The 22,332-nt window shown below is 37.0% G+C and overlaps 1 protein-coding gene and 1 long non-coding RNA gene across 2 annotated transcripts; one reads left to right on the top strand and one right to left on the bottom strand.

The window, feature by feature from the left end:
- Window positions 1–856: 856 nt before the first annotated feature.
- On the bottom strand, window positions 857–9,357 carry LOC103704909 (uncharacterized). Its single transcript, XM_008788414.5, has 2 exons — window positions 9,135–9,357; window positions 857–1,618 (listed from the first exon to the last, which is right to left on the bottom strand). Exons 1-2 carry the CDS (start codon window positions 9,208–9,210, stop codon window positions 1,038–1,040), a joined length of 657 nt encoding a protein of 218 aa, XP_008786636.1. The 5' UTR covers window positions 9,211–9,357; the 3' UTR covers window positions 857–1,037.
- Window positions 9,358–11,412: 2,055 nt separating this feature from the next.
- On the top strand, window positions 11,413–20,739 carry LOC113462582 (uncharacterized). The gene is made up of 2 exons (XR_003385238.3): window positions 11,413–11,925; window positions 19,862–20,739. It is a non-coding gene; the product is annotated as an uncharacterized LOC113462582 (long non-coding RNA).
- Window positions 20,740–22,332: the final 1,593 nt, after the last annotated feature.

Below are 22,332 nucleotides of genomic sequence, written 5' to 3' on the forward strand. Positions count from 1 at the left end.
GATCAGGAAGCATATGGACCCGTTTCCCGCGCACGTTCGGGTGTCTTGTGGATCACGTTATATGACAAATACGACGGAGGGAGGCAAACGGCTCGTTGGACACCTGTCGCGTTCCCTATTCTTTTGGTTTGCTGGGCACGTTAAGGAAGGTGATCCGTCGATTAGGCCGAAACCGGAGCCAACGAGCGCGGCGTTTCAGGGGAGTCGCGTCCGCGTAGTCAACGGTCAAACTTGAGAACAGCTAGGGGATACGAAACACGAACCGTGTGGTTACATCACAAGTTTGCTGACACGTAAGCCCTGAAGCGGTAGGCTCTTCTAGGTGGCATCAGAGTGGAGTTCTTCCTCGAAATAAATAGCAATGCTTCGATAAGCAACAACGTTAACCTTCCAACCACTCAAATCATTTCAAAGATGAATCCAAGATTTGGCTAATCTTCTTGCTTTCAATGAACAGTTGAACATTAAAAGTTTTCTTAATTGGACTGTTGAAGTTGATAACTTCTTAAACTTCCGGAGCCAAAGAATATATAGCAAAATTAATAATATATAGCTAATAATTCTTGGAACAATTTCATGAAAACACATTAGTGCGTGATATATATGCTTAGTTTTTTTCTACAACTTATCTTATACGCAAAATCTTTTGTTATAAATGAATCTATAGTGGAAATCAAATAAGATGAACCCTAGACCCTAGACTTTCCATTATAATTAGCACATACAGGAGATATTTTGTACTCATGCTCTTGGGATGAGTTTGCTCAGAGTAGGTTTACTTGGTCTGATGCACATCATACATACATCAATAGAAAACCAGGTCCAACTTTTAGAAAGAAATCCTGATCAGGCCATATGGAAAATTAATGCATAATACTACAAAGAAGTCTACAAGTGATACAGGAATAAACTGATAAAACTACAACAACTTTTGCGAAATTCTAGAAAACAACAGAACTCTCAAAATGTTTAGAAAATGTTTGAATCACAAAAAAGAATTACAAATGATGTGTTGCAGTACTAGATAATGTAAACATTCATAAGCCAACAGCACAAGCCATAGCAATCAAAACCCCAGCAACCATCTTCCATAACCCAATGCCAAGTCTGGCAGCACCACTGCAATCATCATTGTTGCCACTGAAACAACCCGGATGAACCGTCTTCGCCACCCCACCTTCCAATACAAAGGTGCTGTTAGTCTTGCCACTGCTGAACAATACACACCAGAAATATGGTGCTCCACCATCAGTGCCGGTCACCGCCGCACCAACCTGTGTGTGGTTCTTGTTATACAATATCTGCAGGCTTTCAGCATTTCTAATCAAGATATCAGAGAAAGCTTGGTCAGGCGAGACGTATTTGGACTGGCAAGCAAGAAGCCTTCCGCTGATAGGGGCGAGCGTCTGCGCCTCCACACCACAGTTGGGTGCCAATGTGTCAGCAAAGCTGGAGTCAGGGGGCTTCTTGTTGTCGCCCAATGCATCACACTGGCCCTGATAGGCTTTGATGTACTGGAGGGCGATGCAGCCCAGACCAGGGTTGTCGAAGAGTTTGGTTGATTTGTGGGCAGTGCGATTGCTGTTGATCGCTGCCACGAGCTGATCAGCGGGATTGTCTGCGGAGTAAAAGAAAATATAAAGGAAAAGGATGAGAGAGGAATGAATTGAGCAATTAAAAACTCAGAAAGCAGCCAATCCATTCTGCAGTCAAGGACTATTTAACAATTGAGATCCAATGTTGAACACTGGAATTCTAATTCACTCCAAGCAAGGAAGCAACCATGCTTGATGAGCTTAAAAATAAACAGATAAGGAAAAAAGATCACAAGATTTGACTAAAATTCTGAGAAACCAAAAAAATATAATTCTGTCACATGTATAATTATGGGGGCCAAGCTTTGTTCCAACTATTTGGGGTTGATTATGAATCATTCTTTAACCTTCAATACTTGTAAGAGGCCCACATTGCTTGTTGATGCCAGTTTTCCAAATTAGCTCTTGCAAAACCCATCTTATTTAAGTTATGTTAGATATTCCCATCTTTCTTCAACCTTCAATGTGAATGTGCCTCCTCCTCATCAGAACATTGCACTGAACCACAGAAAAGTCAACTCCTCATCACTTCTATTCTTACCTGACGGAAAAGTGAGTATCCTTATATCCACCAGAGGTCTCTTTATTCTCAATTGGCATACTGCCCTAGTGATTGTTCCCGCATCCACCAGAGGCCTTAGAAATTTCAAGTCTTCAGTCCATCTTCATGGCTCAATATTACGATTATTACAACACAAGAAGGTAGTTCATTTACATAATTATCTCTGGAAGATAAAAATATTAAGGAAAGAAATCTAGTTAATTGTTCATTTCACACAATCAAATCTCATTCCTGTCCCATGCATTCATTTGCAACTTTTGAATAATTTTTTACTCAACATTCTACCGAAATAATGGACTCCTGCCTCTATTCCTTGCATTATTTCCTAAACTTGTTTCTTGCTTGAGTAATGGTACATAGGAAGATCCAGCAAGTATAGCACCAATACTGCACATTGTCGACTCCTAACCTAACAAAGAGGATATCTGTAACATTTGAATACTTAGACATTGTATTTTTCCATAAAATCATAGATTAAACCTCAATGATATGTTCTTTCAGCGAATAAGCAAATTTTAACTGATACACCAAGAAGCATCTGTTTTACTACAGCAGTGTTCCGATTGTAATCATGTGGTAATCTTAGAAGGATTTCCATTTGTACACTGCAATTCTTTTGTAGTTTCAAGATATCTGTCTCCTTCAAATTTCTCTTTTCCAACATACCATACTCCAAACTATTGTTCTCAGGAATGTCCTGAATTTTCTCAATTACCTTTATTATACTATCTCAAGAAATGCAAAATTTAACTTACACAGATAGGTCAATTTGCAAAGAGGGATAAGCCTGCATCTGGTAAACCTCTTAAAACAGCTATATGCAAGCGGAACTTCAGTACTTCGAAAACCATTATAATTCCTGAGCGATGAGAGTTTTTAGCATATTGTGTAGGATACAACTGCTAACGTAAGGTAACTGCTGAAACTTCTAAGTGATCAACACAGCAAGAGAGTTTCTAAATTATTTTTCATCTACTGATGATCTCTGTGCAGCTCCATAAGTTTGTTCCACCAGCTGCTTCAGTAGTCTATATATGGAGACCAAAGACCAATTCTTTTCACATTTATGTGAATTTTATATCAGCCTGATGCTGAAGCTATGACTCCTTCAAGATTAAACCATTCAGTGTTTAACTGACATAGAATGGATGGGACCATGTATAGGTACAAACTGTTGATAGTGACATGCGGCTTAATGCAAAAAGAAAAGGAATGCAATATGTGAGGAGACTTAAGACTTCTCATTGAGATTACATGCATTTGAATTATATCTCGTCAGCAAAGTAAACCATATAGAAAAGCGAAAAACCTGAAGGGCTCTTTAGTTTTTAATCAAGGTTTGGAGGTTTGGTTCCATTTTCAACTGAACCCAATTGAGATCTCATATCCACAGTTTCAGCAAATTTGATGGTTTTTGCTCTATTTGCAGCAGCTTAGGTTGGAATTTATAGAGAAAGCCAAAAAATGTTAGTTTTAAAATTAGGGAATAAAGAGAACTATAATATGGCAACAAAGATATATCACATGTCAAGCTATAGTGTATCTGATTACTTAGAAACTCTGGATGCATCCTTTTAGAGCTTGAAACAAAAAAAGAAAATACTCCAAAAAAGAAAAAAAAAAATCCAAACTAGCATGTTTACACAGTAATACATCATTTTAGTTCCTATCAGCACTCTAACATATAACAACGGTAATGCCCACAAGATTTTAAATATGTAATAAACAAAGCTATGCCAAAAAAATGAACTTTTTGCTAATTCCAATATCTCCAAGTCTCCACAAAACTTTCAAAATCTAACTTTAATCTAGAGAAAAGGTTCCCAACATGTAAAGAAATGAAAAATTGGCAAAAAATAGCATGAACAGAGATACATAAAATAACTTTGGCTCCCTAAGTTTTGGTTGGAGCTCCGAAACTAAACCTAGTTTCAGATCAGTTACAGTGGAAATCAGAGCCTTTTGATTTGCGGGTGGAACTTCAATCCATGGTTTTACATTCATTGCAGCTGTCTCTTTACATGCAGTGGTAAGAAAAAACGCAATGAAAGTTAGTGAATCTCATAAAATTAGAACACATTCATCAGTTCTGTACTGTTGTAAAATGAACACAAATAGAGTAATGAATGAATCTTGGAGACACAGCATTCCATTAGCCATGAGGTCTTTCACATTTTGCAGTAGAGATGACATTTAAAAGATTAGCAACCAGAAAAGTTTACATGCATATTCTTCAGGGAGGATGCATGCACGTACAAGAACGACTATAACCAAGACCAGATACCTTCCAGTTTTGCCACACTGGTAACATCTAGAACAAAAATGACAAGCTTGCGCCAAACTATTCCTAAGGCAGGTGTAAGGAGTAGCGATAAAACAGAGATAAAAAATTAAAGAGAACAACTATAAGCATTTCAAGTAGAGAACACTAATTTCCCTCTTCTTTATCCTACCCATCTCCTACACCATCCGTAAGCAACACTAGTCAGCTCGTGCCACCTGGTAGTCCATGCTTCTTTTCATGTGTATCTTACCTGTCAAGATCCAGTATATAAATAAGTGAAACCGCATATACCTGTATTTCATCCATGGCTATGATCTTATGTGGCATGTACACAACACTGGACAAAACAGAAAGACGTGTGCGATCGTGACACACTCTTTTGCCACTTTATGCCTCCACCCTAGTTTTTGTGCTAGACTCTAGCTATACAATATCTAAACCTTGAGATATAAAATTTAGAAATGTTCAATATAGTGATACATGCTAAAGCTACAGGTTACTAAGCAAATACTAGCACCCAAATATCTTGAATGACACACACACACACACAGAGAAATGTCTAGTGCGGGGATATTCATTCACTACTCTAAGAAAAAGATCACCCTCTCTTATGCAGATCATGCTTAACTCCGATCCAACCCGGTTTCATATTCAGGTCATGATTTTGGACCTAGACCGAACCCATTAGCTGATTGAGTTGGATCGTATTGGATCCATTGAAAGAATTTTAGACCCAGCAAGTCATTTAGGTTGGATTAGAGTCAAGTATAACCTGCACCCAACCTGAAATATTTGGATTCCAGTTCATACTAGGTCAGGTTTGTAGTTCGAGTCAAGCATCAAACTATTCTTTTATAGCTAAAATATTACAATGAAAATTAAATAGAAAATCACTAAAAAAATTTAAATTAACTAAAAAGGGAAAACTTACACTAAAATTTTAATTCAAAAATTTATAATTTCATCCAAGTAATTGATCATTCTTGTGAAGGCTCGGTTTGGGCTCGATCCACTCGATCAACCCGACTAGGGTTTGGCCTGTCGCAAGCCTCCTGCGTGCTTCACGCTTGATGGGCAACAACAAACTCCCAATGGGAGTCTGCTTTCCATCGCAAGCCCCAACGACTTTGAGAGGAACTCGAAGACCTAGGGTTGCCGAAACCCTAGATCTCCTTTATAAATAGAAATCTCATCCCCTTCATGACCCTCCACCATTGAGCACAACCCTCCCTTCCCCCTTTCTTCGATTTGATTTTCGCCATGGTCCATCCTTGTGCTCGCCGGAAATCCGGGCCATGACACTCGCCGAAGCTAAGATAAAGCCCCAACTTTTTTTCTCTTCACCTTCCCCTTCTTCTCTAAGCCTTGGATCACTATCACTCCCCATCGTTTTCGTCGGACATCAACAGAAAAAAAAATCCCCTGTTTTTCCCTATTCTCCTCTTTTCTTTCCTTTTCCGGACATGTCTGTCGTTTGTGTTCATTGCTGAGGCCTTCATCCCCTTTCCTACGTCGGTCCCTGTAGATGTTGGGCTCCAGCCTCCGATAAGCAAACTGGAGCCTAGATTTGATCGGATTCAAGAATCCTCCTGTTTGACCCATTTTTCCTCTTTTGCACCGGTCGCCACCACCAGCCGCTTTCCATTGCCTGCCGCCGCTACATGCTGCCACCTCACCGGACCACCCCCAAACCCTTCCTTTATCCTCTTCCTCTTCTTCTCCCTTGGGAATGGCAAGAGGAGGTCTTCCTCCTTTATTTTGCCCCAAAAAAAAAGAAGAAAAAGACAAAAACAAAAAGAAACCACCCTTGTTTTCTCTCCAGCAGATCCATGGACTCTCGCAAAGGGTCTCGTCTTCTTTCTTTATGGAACTGAGTTGACCCGGTAAAGAGGCCTTGAACCGCCCAAGTGCCCGAGCAGCCTATTGAACCGATCACCTTGGCAATTGTTGAATATCCTTGAAACCAACTACTGATGATTCTTGTTGAACAATCTTTGCCCCGATTGAATCCCTACTTTGTGATCCAACAATTAAATTGCTTAGATCTGACCTAACAGGAGCCACCGAATGTCGTCACCTGACCAACCATCCCCCTTTTCTTTCTCTTGAAATCTTAATGTTGTTAAAGTTATTGAATATAAATTAATTGGATTTGCATGACATTAAATAGGTTGAGCTGCTTCGTATAGTTGAATTTTGAGGTTTAAGGCGAAAAGAGGTAAATAACTATGACACTCCTTACTGGTTTTCGAATTACCTATTGTTTTCAATTCTTAAAATTTTATGAAATATAAAAAGAATATTTAGCATTGATGATTTTGTATTTTTTTAATTAAGGGTCGAACATATGATATCCTGCAAATCATGTATTGTCATGAAAAGAATGGTTTCATGGATATTTTAATATTAATGGCTCGTCTATGAACTATGAACTCCATATTTATGTATTTTTGTTAAATGGTTTCATGAAAAAACTGATTGCATGATTGTTTCACCATTAATGATTTATTTATGGACTATGAACTCTATAAAATCCATTTAATGTCTTTTAACTTATTTATTTATGATATAAGAATGTATAATTTTAAAAAATATGATTTAAGAAATATGACTATATGCTCTCAGATAGCTATATACGGCCCTGCTAGCGGGTTACAATAGCTTGGCATACAACCCTGCCAACGGGTTACAGTAGCTTCGCATATAACCTTGCGAGCGTTATGGTTGCTTGGCATACAGCCTTCGCCAACAGATTACCGTAGCTTGGCATACGGTCTTCGCCAACAGATTACCGTAGCTTGGCATTCGGCCTGCGCCAACGAATTATAGTAGCTTAGCACACAGCCCTTGCCAACGAATTATAACCTTTTATTTTTTCCTTCCCCCGACCCCCCCCCCCTCCTTAGCTAAAAAACGTTTCCCCCTGTTGTCCCCCCTCGGGGGAGGGGGGGGGGATGTTTGTGCAATCCAAAATTCAATACTGAGCAAGTCCGAACTAATTGAATACTTGTGTGATAAATTCTTCGAATTGACTTGCCATTTTCATAAAGGATATAATTGACAACTCTAAGTTGGACATTATCCTTTTCCTATAAGAGATCCCAAGAAAAAAGTGTTGCTAAATTTATCCCAACAGCTATTTCATATGTGACTACGAACCCCCTCCGTGGACGAACCTTGCGGAGGAACCCTTAAGTTTTCGGGGCTTTGGATTCTGACCAATGTTTGCATTACTCAACTTGACATTCTTGCTTCCGCTTCGTCCACACCTGCTTGCGCAGGTGCTTCCCTCTAAGGCAGGAAACTCCCCCCCCCCCCCAAACCTGTGTTATCGTGGGTTGTACCCCTCAGCAACATGGTCGATTATGTCCCGGATTTGGTGTATGACAATTCTTAAGTTTACTAACTATGATTTCTAAAATATATATACTCGAGACATTATAAATAAGAATCCATCAAAATAAACAATGGAGTATGAAGTTTAAATATAATTAAGTGAAAATAGATAAGAAAAGATGCTGTTATTGAGATGGAAAAAGAGCAATTTGCTTAAATAATAGTTCCAAGTAGGAAAGATATTCAGAGTGAATGGGGTTTATATGATTCGGATTTTTGGGTTGGGATGGATTAGGTTTGGATTGGATTAGACCCTTTTTTTGACCCAAATTAGACCCGGATAATATATGGGCTGGGATCAATCTGGTCGGATAGAAAAATACGAGATCCAAAGTGACCCAGATTTTAGATCAAGATCAATTTCTAATCCTGATCCAACCCACAGGTCCTCAAATATGCATTGGGTCATGTCCAAGTTGGGTAATGGGTTGACCCAGCCCATTTGTTGTCCTACCATCACCAGAAATACAAGGAGGAAGTATGGCAAAAATTGGGATGCCTGCAAAAAAGGTAACACCATACCATGCGACTCATACATCGGTGGCAACAGGTGTCTAGTTCTAAGCTCAACAACTTGCCATGGCTTCTTCTTTCTTTGGAGGTGAGTGGGGTTGAATACCTGCATGCCCTCTAGCTTTCCTCTTTTCTCAAGTGAAGAAGTAAAAAAGCAAGAGAAGCATGCTCTGAGTTTACATAAATTATCAAAAAACCAGAAAAGACTATTAAAATTATAATTTTTTTTTGTAAAATTGCTATCATGTCCCGTAGATGGATGCAAGCAAGACCAGAAGAAGCAAACCCCTATCAAAGGATATGATCAATAGCGGAGATATCAGCATAAGGTCAAGGCAACAGATATGATTTTAGAAATCAGAATAAGGCACAGAGGGTACATTATACCATCAAAATAAGATCCTAGCAAACAACCAAAGCATCGGAAAAGATTCAATAATGAAACAAAAGATCACTAACCAGTTCATGACACCAGATCTATTTGTTCCTCGTTGCTTCCCAAAAAAAAATCTCATCTTTCAACATCAAAGAAGGAAAAAACACAAAAATACTCCATTGGAATCACGCAAGCAAATCAGATCAAGAATGCCAAGCAGGAGGATGATTCAACCACCGAATCACACAATGTAGCACAATACTAAAAGATCTGAGCTTGAGGCAAATATGGATATGAAAACCGAATTTTTAGCAAACCCACGGTGAGAAAAGACGGTAATACTAGGATTAATTGCCAGTACTACATAAAAAGGAGATCAAAAGACAAATAAACAGAGAGAAAGCTAACTTGTGCTGTCGGTGCCGGAGGCCGGTGAGAAGAAGAGGAGAAGGCAGGGGGCGAGAATCCAGGCGGAGATCGCCATTGCGCGTCCGGAGCGGAGTCGCAGCTTTTTTTTTCAAATCGGTGGGCTCTCCGTCTCTCTCTCTCTCTGTCTCTCTGGGGCTTGTAATAAGATTAGCTGCCGGAGGTGGATGCCAGAAATGACCGAGACTTGGGTTCAAAATTAGCGGCAGTACTCGGGACTGGATCCGGAACAATCTATGGCGGTCTTTTTCCGGGTTGCCTGAAATGCCCCTGGCCGACAATCTATGGCACGTGGCAAAGATCCACCTTCCAGTTGGTGAAGTTGTTACTTCTTTATTTCATTTCTTGAATATTCACACCAACACCGGCTTTTTTTTTTTAAAAAAAAAGAAAACTATAGTGGAAGTAAAGCTCATGGTAATTAGATCTGGCCAGAATATTGCTAATTGCGATCCTACAAGCTTCATAATTAGGCCATTATATCATCCATATTAACATGAGTATTTTAAAAATAATTATTTATTTGACTTTTATTTTATTATAATGGCTGTTAATTATCTTTTCTATATCACTAAATAAAATAAAATTGTTTTTTTTGAAATGGCTAGAAAAATTAAAATGATTAAAACATAACCGTTGTTATTCTTATATCATAAAATAAATTTTGCCCGTGAGGTTTTAAGCAAATGATGGCCATTATAATCACTATAACAACCTATTTGTTTTTGGATAGACAATTTCAGTGGTACCTAATTGATTCTCTAATGTTATGGATGGTGCTTCTTTATTTTTGTGTGTACGTGCATGGTTGGCGATAGGAATTTGGTAGTATATTTATTTGTAGTAAACAAGCGTGGATGGTGATATGGTTTGATTGGTTGGGTTTAGTATTTGCACATGGGATGCATATGAAGTAAGGTACGAGTGATCGCCCATCCTTTTCGGCTAATAATGATTATTATTCACTCGACTAAGAAGTCTCTTGATGACTTGTACAAGTTCACAAGTGCCTTCCAACCTTTAGTCATCAAACTAATTGATGTTTCAACAAAGAATATATGTTTATCAAACATAGGATGGTGACCAAATGTTGGACAAAACAATGTTAATGTTTTGAGGGTTCATTAGTATGTTGATTGAAGTTTCATTAAGCAATTTAAAACAATAGAACTATCGAATTAATTTTGAAATACATCAATTGTTTTTCACTCACTCACAATTATAAAAACCGGATGATGGTTTTAAATTACATCATGTTTATAGACATAGATGCTCTTATTTTATCAAAATACAATGCCAATCGAAGTTAAATCCTTCCATAATACTCTGTATATCCACTAGATTTACAACTTTAAAGCAAATTGGTAAGCATGTTTTATATAGTTTTGTTTCTCTTCTACGAACACCAAAATCTTCTAAAAACTCCTGTACACTGAGAGCTGCTACAATAAATTTCACTACAAATCACGTAAACCCTTTATCATTATCCAATGTCTAGAATTTTGATCATGGTTGAGTACTCTTGCGTAGTCAGATCATTATTTTTTTATACACTTTCAAAGAAAAGCATCACAATTTAAAAGAAAAAAAAAAAGAGAGTCATGATGGAAAAATTATAAAAAGAGGGAAAAAGCGTGTGGCTTCATGTGAAAGGAAACATTATTGATGGTGAATAGAGAGAACACATGGCCGGGGGCAATTGTATTTCAAAAAGAAAAAAAGAGATTCAAGCTAAAATCCTCTCTCTCTCTCTCTCTCTCTCTCTCTCTCTCTCTCTCTCTCTCTCTCTCTCTCTAAAATTCTAATGCTAGACTTCAAAACCACTACCTCCATTTTTGAGAAATCATCAAAATTGTGGAGGTCCAATCTTGATTATCTAGAATCCCAATGCTAGGCTTCAAAATTACAACTGCAATTTTTGAGAAATTCTTCAAAGATTATGAGCTTCCTTATCGGCATATCTCTAAATAAAACATGTGCAATGCATGTATGAGATACATGCGTGCATGTGTATAAAAAAGTACATAGAGTTTTGGAAACAAAATGCTAGCTACATCATCCTTCAAGATTCTTTCAAAAATAGGTGGAATGACTTCTCTACTCAAGATTTATCCGTGACCACTTGTCACAGTTCAAGATCTCATCCAAAAAAACTAGTCAGAAAATATTATTTGGATTCATTGATTCTGCATAAATATCCAAAATTTATCTGAAAAATAACTGATATAGAACTAAATACGCCTATACAAATTCTCACAATTTCATTTGGAACCTGCATAGCGAGTCAATTAGGATTGAATGACCTGAAATGAGCTCATGCCTCTACATTGCTTCTTTTGTTCTTGGAAAGCTCTGTTCCTCCTGTGACAGTGAAGTCCTACCAGCCGTTTCCAACCTTTTTTTAGGTCAATGACGCCAGACCTCTTAAACCCCACTCCCAAAACACAAAATTTGTATACACAGGAGGGGGGAAAAAGAAAAAAAGGAGCGGCGTTCCTGACCGCACGACTCTCAAAGATCCATACTCTCCATCGCCAAAGCGTCGAGAGTCGTGCCGGTGGGGAACGAGGGGCGGTGACTCGAGGGTGACGAGAAACCGAAATATCTCGTCTTCTTCTCACCTGGCCTCCGCTCTGCTCACCGCCCGCAAGTCCTCCCTCTTCCCCTGGTGGCGGCCGTCGCCGCTGCCTCTTATCGGCAGGCGATCGGAGCCCGTCACGCTCCGTCCACCGTCTGATTTGCGTTCCGGGTACCGATGCGGCCTCTTGAAGCGGTACGCTCACCTCCTTAGGTGCTGCCAAATTTCTTTGGTTAGATTTGGCTAAATTATGTTTATTCGCATTTTATGATGTTGTTATTAAATTTCATGATTCAATGGAGATGTAGATCATGCCAGAATTAATAGATTCGTAACCGGTAAAATAACCCTGTGACTTTAATATTAAATTATAAAAAAATGTGATAAAGTCAACAATTAGAAATAAAATGTACTACTTACATATATAAAAAACATTATTGTTACACAGAAGTATATTAAACAGCAAAAGTACTGATTATTCTAGTAGTTAAAAATGAGCCAGGTTAAAATGCTGTTGGGTATCCTGTATGCTTCCTAATGAAAATCAATGCTAGGTTTTGCTCAAAATGAAACATACCATTGATCATGATTTACAGTGTACCAAATGTTTGGAATTTAAAAAATACATGTTTTCGATTTCTCTTGCCTATGTATCAAGTAATCACAAAATGAACAATAGCAATATAACTGGTGAGCAAAGTATATCATAGACTATATAATTTGCGGACCCAAACTATTAATATAGATCTAGATATTATAGGATATATATAGATTCTAGATAAGCATAGACTAGATATCATGGTCAAAAGATCATAAAAATGTCTGATTTTTTGGGTCTCTAGGCATTTCATACGCCATAGATCACGATCAACGATACGGATTTTATCTTGAGAGGTTCAACGTTGATTTTTATTGGGAAGCATGTGGGACTAAGTGCGACCTAGTGCATTATGGTCTAACTCTGTAAAAATAAAATTTGAAAGTTAAATGAAGGCCTAGAGTGGACAAGCTAATATCGTATTTTTGGAAAATCAATATTATATTACAAGCTAAGGTATGATAAAAAAAATTAGTTAATAGCTGTAAATGTTCAAACTTTTAACCAAAAGGATAATTGAATCAATATGCTAAGATGATAAATTTAATAAAATTAAAAATAACAAGATGAAAATATACAAAAAATAAAATGATAAAAAGAAATATCACCCCTCCTCGGCTTGATTTAGACTTGACTTCATGGTAAGATTTATAGTCATAAGTAAAATTCTCAATTTCGATAGCATATCTTGTACCGTTACTTTCTTGGTACAACATTGATTTGCCCGGTACAGGAGTTGGTTCAGTGTACCAACACTTGATAGTTTTTTGGTTCGGTACCAATATAGTAAGATACATGCTCGATAAGAGGTAGTACACACCGATACTACCAGCTTGGTTATAAGTCTAATTAAGATTAGACCTCAACTTGAGTCAGGTATGGATCTCGTCAAGTTGGATTCGACCCAACTAGATCTAGACAGACCCAATTTCATGCAATGAAAATTAGTTAAAAATCAGACTCTAGTTTGGTTGTGACCTGGAACACACTTGAAAGTAAGTGGACATGATTTGAACTTGCCAAGAGATGGTCAGGTATAAGTCTAGATGTTGGGCGCAACATTATTTTGGGTTGGATATTGGTCAATATAGAGAATCTAGAGAAAGTTTCATGTAAAATTCGCATTCCAAAAATATAATAAAGTGAGATTTGGCTAGATCAGGTGATATCATGTTAATCTCGATGACTCTTTTGATTAAATATTAAAGTGAGATTTGGCTAGATCTATTAATATTAAAAATATAATAAAGTTGGAGGTCTTTGGTTGGTTAAACAGCTTCTAAAGGGTTGTTGATGGTTGAATGGCTATAGGAAGGCTCAATAAGAGTCTCCATTTGGAGGGGCATATGCAGATGGGCAAATGACCGATGGTGGTGGGTCACTCACTTGCCTTAGTATTGAGACTTGAGAGTTTAAAGAAGGCATTGGTTCAGGAAAGATGATGACAGAAATGCACAAAGTGAATACATCTTATGCTATTTTTCACTTCTGATTTACTTAAAATAAATTTATTAGTCATAGAGTGTAAATGAAGTAAAAGAAAGAAGAAAACAGGAAAGAGGTGTATACATGTGTTAGTATAAGAGTGCAAAGTCAGCCATTACTTAGGCATCCTACGTTCTCTAGTTGCCAAGTGAACTGTCTAGGTGCCCAGACAATGCTTTTGACAACACTGGTCTTTCATATTAACTATTGCTTGGTGTAGCTTATATTAAGCAGGACAACGCGTAAGTAGTTCCTAATGCTCCTTTTCTAAAGTAAAATTCCCCACGGTACTTATATATAGGTTACAATTGGACTATTAAAATGCAGGAGAATGCCATTGTTAAAAGAGTAGTAAGTTTTCTGAACTTTCCGTTATTTGGTAAAGTTTGTGATGTTGTTTCATGATTGTATCAATTTATGGATTAGTTATGCATAAATTGAGATATCAAACCTTCATATAAGCCTTTTATTGCATGTGTATTACTTGATCCATTTGCTTCAAATCTCAATTTTTTATTAAAAGACTCCCAACTAATCCAACTCATATTTAGTTTATATTTCAACAACTTCTAACCAACCAACCCACTTGCAACCCGTATTGCTAAATTTTCTAACTCAACCGATTCAAATGTAATCCATATTTTGTAAAATTTGATATAGTACACATGCAAATGCACATGACCATCAACGATACTAGACTTAAAATGCTGTGACTAAATTCTAAACTTAACAAAAATGAAAATAATAGTTTTAATTTTGTTTAAATGGAACTTTTAACTAATAGCATAAATACTAACTATAAGTAACTAACAAAAGCAAACTTTTATGGCATATTTATTTAACCGAGTTGCAATTTTGTTATTGGATTGGTTGGAGGATCTGGGATTTATCTAACTCAACTACAATCATGTAACTCTAGCCATTGTTTTCACTCCTGCTCCAATTTCATCAATTTTTATATTTATATCCTTATCTAAGGGCTTAAATTTGCTTTTTATACTTCAAATTCAATTAACAGGTGAAATATTTACTTGCTGTAAATATTTGATCATTTACATTATAATAAATTCTATTAAGAGTTGAAACAAAATAAGTGTCCAACAGTGTATCACAAGTTTGTAATTTATCAAAAGAAATCAAGGAAATGGGAAAAAGTCTTCTCATCTATAGTACTCCTAAAAGCAAATAGTAGAAGTTTTTGTTGGAGTAGAATCTTGGATCATACCCCTTGAAATGACTAAAATATCCTGCATTAAATTAAATAAAAATTTTAAAAGGAGATAAAATACATGATGAGAAAAAATTAGCTGTCTCTCTGTGTGCACCTCATCCCTCTCTCTCTCCTGTTTCTCTAACTCCTATTTATTGATATATGTGGCGGAAATTAAGCCCAAATGAAGTTTCTAAATATATTCATCCATTTTTTCAGTTAAAGGAAAAAAATAATAAAAGACTTCAGTTGTAAATTGCTAATCATTTCTCTCCTCTTGGTGCCTCCTCTCCTGCTCTATCTATCCGAAAACCCAATCCATCCATTTTCCCTCTTTATTTAACAATATTAAATTTGGCACCTCCCTCTCTCTCTCTCCCTCTCTCTCTCTCCCTCTCTCTCTTATCTCATGTTATTACGGTGTGCAGCTCCATGATCGTTCCTCTTTCCCTTCCCTCGTGCAACGTGCTTCATTTGGAACATCTACATGGGCCAAAATCTGGATTTACAGAACTCTTGACTCATTAGGAAAATCAAACTTTGTCCATTTATTCATCTCCTTATAAGTTCCTTGGATCTAATATATTAGATGGGTTTTTAGGCTTAGGCATATTGTTGATTGGTGCTAGCAATTATTGGAAGAAAGCAAGAGAATTATTATTTTTTTAGATATAAAATGAGAGAGACTTGGGAAACGTTCTCATAGATGCTTGATCCCAGAAAGCAGCCATTGGGATCATTATTGAAGAGGAGAACCTTGAAACAACATCTACATTTAGGTTGGAGTTTTAGTTTTTTTATGTTTCATCTCACTGATGGGCATGAGATTCAAAATGGTGCTTCCTTTCCGCAGTTTCATCAATTTGATATCATGAGTTCTATTTCAAAATTTGGTTAATCCCTTTTTTATGAAGGATGAGAGAGGGGATAGAGGACTCACGAGATTGGTCGCTCTCCGATTGCCAGAATTGATGTTGATGTGTTAGTGTGTTTGCCATGACAGTCTTAGTGTTCTAATTCTGGTAAGTGAGCAAAATTAGATAGTAAGTAGTACGAGATCATGAGGAAAACTGCAAAGGGGGATGAAAGAGAGGTGGTATACATCATGTATGATGATGAATAGAACCAACAAGGTTGTAGAGGCTGACTTAGATCATATACATCTTTGTTTTACCATCATTTTATGCTGAATGATTTGTGCTTTATTTGATTTTCACTTGTCTCAAATAATGTTTTCTTCTGGAGTACTCTTATTAAGGTCTTGTATTAGTTGTCCATGCAACTTTGGTATTATTTATGTCATTGATTTCTGCATTTGGATAATCTTTCATGGTTGTTTCTTGATTTAGTAATAAGGTTATAACTTTTCTTAGGAATTATTGGGATGCACATAGCTTTTTGACTCAGTTTAGATCTGTTAGTGTTTTTTTCATCAACATTTAGAAATTCGGATTTTGACATTACTTGACTCTTATGAGACCTGAGAAAGATAGTAAAGTGGTTCAAAAAAACTAGCTCGGTTGGCACCTCTCTCCTAAGGGTTTGTACTTCTAGAGGTATATGATTCAAATTCTATGTATTGCTTAAAAAATAAGAAAAAAGAAAGAACTTGAATAAGGTGGTAGGATCAATGAAGAGGGAAGCATTCTCAGACTCCTATTGAAGTGCTAAGATCATCTCAAGAATATGTGCATACCTACAGTCTAGGATATGGGTTTTCTTCACTAGATTTAATATGGCTGTGAAAAGATATCAAGAAAGGTCACTTTTCCATGCCCTCCTCCTCTCAAGTGCCCAAGGAATTAGGCTTCATTACATGGATGAGAGTTTTGAGAATGGTCAGGGAAGCATGTGGATGAGTTGAAGATTGTTGGTAGATATTACTCTTTTGTCAGATTCCTAGGATCCTCTAGAGAATTTAAAGGTAACATATTTAATATTAGGATGCGACAATCTTGGAAAGACAACTAATGGGTTGCTAATCATAAGTCAGGATATTGGATTGGTCTCAGTATTATTCTTTTACATTGGATGAGTAGCATTTTTTAAGAGCATGTAATTTTATTTTCCTCCTTATAAAGACATTAGATTTACTTGGACAAGGGTCTTGACTAGCTTTCATCTAATAAAAGAAATAGAATGGATAAGAAAATGCAATTGGTAAACATGGATGAAATTATTCTCCATGTGTGTTGCCCGTGCAATGTATTAATCCTTTTGGAAGCTAAACTTTTTAAGGAGATAGGACATCCAAAAAACATGCAAGACATTAGGTTTCATGGTGAAGATGGAGACCCTAATTCATAACATGATTAGAAGTGGTATTGCACCTACATCTTGGATGAGAAATCATCTTTTTAACTACTGCATCTCACTGTTCAATCACCAAGCAGCAAAGAGATATACATCAAATCCAATAATTTCACATGCCCTATCTGTAGCTATGTTGTGGCCAGTACTACTATGGCTTGAGCTGAGATTCCAATTCACACCCTTATTATTTGCATGGGTTTTGTTTTGGAACCTAGAATAGATTAAGTTACGTGGATTCTCTTCAGAAAATTCAAGAACGGGGAAGTTCTTATCTCTCTCTCTCTTTTTTCTTTTTTTTTTTGAGAGAGAGAGAAATATAGGAGTTCTTGTCTTTAAAAAAGAGGGGGGAAAGAGCAAGCTGTATCTCAATCCTTAGGGTAATTATATGTGTTCTTAAGAATAAGAATATTTTTGGAATTAAAATATAAAAATTAGAAAATAATTCTGCTTTATATCTTGTTAGGATTAGGATGATTATGGTTGTCCAAACTATAAGTTCCCAGAAGGAAATTAAGAGAATTGTGAGGGAAGTGAAGTTGAAATATTTAGTTGGTTAAGTTGGTGTATATTAGGAAGAAAAGAGTATTTTGATAATAGGGCTGTCATGGGATGGCAAATGTGAGAGCATTTTAAAAATTAAAATAGTAGTAAGGATAAGGATAAAGAAGTGAGAAAGAGAATGGCAGAAGTAGGTAGTATTTCAGTATGGTAGGGGACCTGCATTGGAAGAATTTGCTTTTCATCAGAAACCCAGATCCCACATGATGTAAATGGGACCATCTGATTAGAATTCGAACCAACTTTGATTAAGATAATAATTCTAAGATAAGAGCATCGAGGAGGGCTAAAGGTGTGTTTTGAGAATAAATTTTGAAACACTGTAAGGGTATTCTAGGATAGGGATGTTCTGAGAATAAGGAAATTTTCACATCATTCTGGTCACACTTATATAGTTATAGGATACGAACTTCCTTTGCAACTTAATTTTGCTTGAGCCAACATAAGTGAACTAAGCTAAGTCGTCCTGACCAAATCTATAAGGAGTTTGAAATTTCAGACTAAGCATGGGTTTGCATGTAGTTAGTTAATTAGTGCACAGGTGATCTTTCTTCTTCTTTTTTTTTTTTCTTTTTTTTTTTTGCTGAAAAAAAAGGGGTAGGGGGGAGGAAGGGATAAGCCCATCCCCGCGTAGCAGCCCCCACTGGGCCCCCGCCCCGCCAGGAGAAGGTGATCTTTCTTCTTGAGCAAGACGATTTATCCAATAATGGAGTAGCAACATTGGAGTAAGAAGCACTAATAAAGAACTCGCAAACTCAGAACAATGAAGAAGAGAACTAGAAGTTTCATTCAATTTAAGATGCCTTTTACAACGACTCAGTATTTCAAGATGCCCTTTATAACTTCAAAGAACCTCTCGACAGTGGTGATGCAATTGAGGAAGTTGTCTGGATTGAGCCTCCTGTAAAGCTCAGAAAGCTCGGCTTTGATGTCGAAGAGCCTATTACGGTCTTGCAAGACTCTCATCAAGCAGGGGAAGATGAACCGGACCTTTATTTAGACCACAATGGTGGAAGAGTTGGCGACGTTCTTAGAAGGTACATCCGATGGCACATCATCCTCCCAAAATGGTCCTTTAAGATGGAAATCACGGCCTACTGCATGATCATGTTCCGCTTGTAGTTGCACTATATGTTTTTGCAACTGTTGGATCACAATATCTGACATCTAATGAGATGGAGAAATAACAAGAGACTTAGGGGAAGGAGAACAAAATCCCCAACCCCAGCAAAATGGAGACCAAGAGTCTGAGACTTCTTCCTTCGTTTTTGCCAAGCATCTGATATTGCTACAACTATTGCACCAACCTTATTTTGATTAACATTTTATTGCTTTGGAATTGTCCAGTTCATCTACTATTTCTGTTTTCTAGAAAGCTTATACAAAATTTATTTATAAATAAAGAAAACCATTTACCAAATTATGGATCTTAATTGTTACAAGCTTGCACTAAAAGAATTTTTAAGCTTCAATAGCTCACAGACACTTCATAGATGCTTCCATAGTTTTTGGTTGAAATTACTTAGGCAATATCTTTTTAGTGTGAGAGTTGCATGTTTGGTACTGCTGTACAGATGCTTATAAATAAGAATTATGTTACCCTTTTTGTTATATAGAGAAAGATTGGGTACGAGTAAGTTATAACTGTTCTAAAAGATGAATCTTTGCATTAACTTAATTATTCTTACTGTTAGGTCCCTCCTTTTCTAGCAGTAAGCAACAATTTTCAGCACAGAAAAAAGAGTTCCTGAAAAAGGTTGAACAAGGAAGAAAAGTACAGCACATGCAACTGAAGTCCTTGAAACAATCCCCTTTTACATAGTTTTTTCTTCAATTACAACCTGAACTCATATGCTTTTTCAGTTGGTCGACTGCCTTTTCACCTTTTAACTGCTTTACTGATTTACTAGTCTTCTTCAACCAGTGCTATCTCATCTGTAATTATGTACCTCCATGCTCTTCTGCAGTGATATTTTGCAGTTATATGAACAGATCATCTGCAAGTAAAGCACTCATCTGGTGTCTCAATCTCTTGGATACAGACGCAGTTTTACTAAGATTTCATGTTCTTATTCGGATTCTCATTGTGGATTCAGAACAGCCACCTGTGAGCAACCTAGGAATCTTGAACAGTTGTTCTTATTGTTCCTTTTTTCCGGTGCTTTTACTATTTGACATGAGAAGTGCAAGGCTTCAATAGAACTTGTCCAACATGTTAACAGCAAGGAGCTGAGCCATAGAAAGCTCCAAACAGAAGCCTCAAGTCCTGGCTGACTCAGTACAAACAATCAGTGGGCTAGTTCACTTCGCTGAATGCATGAATCTCATATACTCCTCAGCAAACCTCTTGATTTGGATGCAACCATAAATTTGTTATCTGGACATTGGCATTGTTAGAGCGGGAAAGTGACTGCGTCCCGACCAGAGGTATTGTTCCATCCGCCCCCCAACAGGCATCAATGACATCCATGACTTAGCTCTTCATTGTGGATCATGACCCATTTGTGTCATGAGGTGTAACTGGCTCCATCTGCTAGGCGTATTTTTTTCACAGACAAAGCTGTCAATAGGTTTCCTTTTGATATCATGGGCCACCTGTTGCTTGACCTTACTTTCCCCCCTTTTCTTCTTCCTTTTTTTTTTTTTATATTTATGATATAGCCTTCATGGACCATTCACAAAAGCCAAAATAACAACTGTCTTCTGAGGCAATTATGGTCCTTTTCTGGCCCTGATGGAGATTGGAATTTGGAGGGTGTTTCTTTAATTTATGTGAGGCTCAGCTTTCATTTGTTGGTGATGAATGATGATAGGCACTTGGGCTTGCATTCAGTGCTCATGCAAATTGTTCCAATTGGTTGAGCTTTCTAATGGATGGTGGTTGACTGAAATGTCAAGCATCTATCTTTGAATTTAAATTGCTACTAATTTTTTTCTAACTATTAAATGCATCCATAACTCCTTAGCCATCTCTTTCTCAACTACCCATTTGCAAAAAATAACCTTTCTGGTGGAGTCGTCTCCTGTCCTATTGGATGACTTCCTTTTATTTTGACAAGTGACATGAACAACCAGTGCCATACCATATACTTGGAACTGGCTTTACAGACTTAGGAGGTCACTCTTGACTCCTGGCTGAGGTCAATGATTCAGCAAAAGTGGATACAGAGAACATTTGACTGTGAACTCTATGATCCAACTTCTCCCCTGATGTATTGCTAATCCAAGTGCAAGTATGTTCTAAGAGAGGTAACTTTCTAATGATTAGAATTAAAAATGAAATGCTTTCTTAAAAAAAAGAAAAGGAAAAAGAGACTTAGTATCACAGTTGGTCTAAAACATGTTGCTAATCTTTATGGCTAGTGTGACCAAGTTTGCTTCCAAACCTCTCATGGTTATCATGCAGCATGCATCAAAAGCACCTCGAGCAGTAAAATATTGGTAAAATAAACATTGGTAAGGGAGCAGAATGTTTTTAAGTCTAAAGTAGAACAAAAATTTTATAAGTTCATTCTGAGGGACAAGGCAAAACAGTTGCCTATTATATAAAACAAAACCTTTGTAATTCCTGATTTGGTCTTTCTTTTTAACCACTTTGATAATATCATATGTTTTACTGGTCTAACACCTATGCGGTCATGCACATGTATAGACTTTTGCACATGAAAATTGAAGGGCTTGGTCTTTTGCATGACACATGCAAGCATGTAGATGTCACCTTCCATTTTCAAGTATGAAATCTCACCATCAATCATGTGTTGGTTCCAATTACCAAGTCCTATTTGTGAACATGTCAAACTTGGATATTGGCTAATTAATATTTGCAACATAAGCTGGGTTTCGATGCTTCTGAAGATTATAGGGTCATAAAATAATGGCGCATCGCACTCTTACCAAGCATTGCTTAAAATATATAGGGTCAATCCGAAGAGTGCCAATTCTCCAACCATGATATATTGCATAATCGAAGGCTTAATTAGCATGTTCAATCTAAAAATAAGGGAAGATAGATAATAGATATCATAATCATCACATTTTAGCCTCATCCCGGTTTTGCGAGCTTACCTACAAATGATTTTTTTTTAAAACTTACTTTGGTAAATTACAATTGACCATCAAACTTATACCAAGTCTATCAAAAACATCACCTGAAAGAATGATAGATAGAAAATACCACCATTTGGATTATCCAGAAGCATGAACATGAAAGGACAATAACCTTTTTTTTTGTTTCATTAACCTTTTCCTCTTTTTTTTTTTTTTGAGTGTTCTTTTTGGAGACCCCTTCTATTATATTATTTCCACAACCAAATAGTGGTGACTTTGCGACCATTCTCTTGAAAAATAAAAAGCAATGACTTGTAACAACGAGATTTCACCAACTTCCAAATGCAGCTAACTTTCTTTTGAAATCCAATAAATTATTTTACTTAATATT

The sequence above is a fragment of the Phoenix dactylifera genome, chromosome 5, assembly GCF_051530095.1.
Source record: "Phoenix dactylifera cultivar Ajwa chromosome 5, Ajwa_hap1_PhDact_Kaust_v1.1, whole genome shotgun sequence".
In the NCBI taxonomy this organism is placed as follows: Eukaryota; Viridiplantae; Streptophyta; class Magnoliopsida; order Arecales; family Arecaceae; genus Phoenix; species Phoenix dactylifera.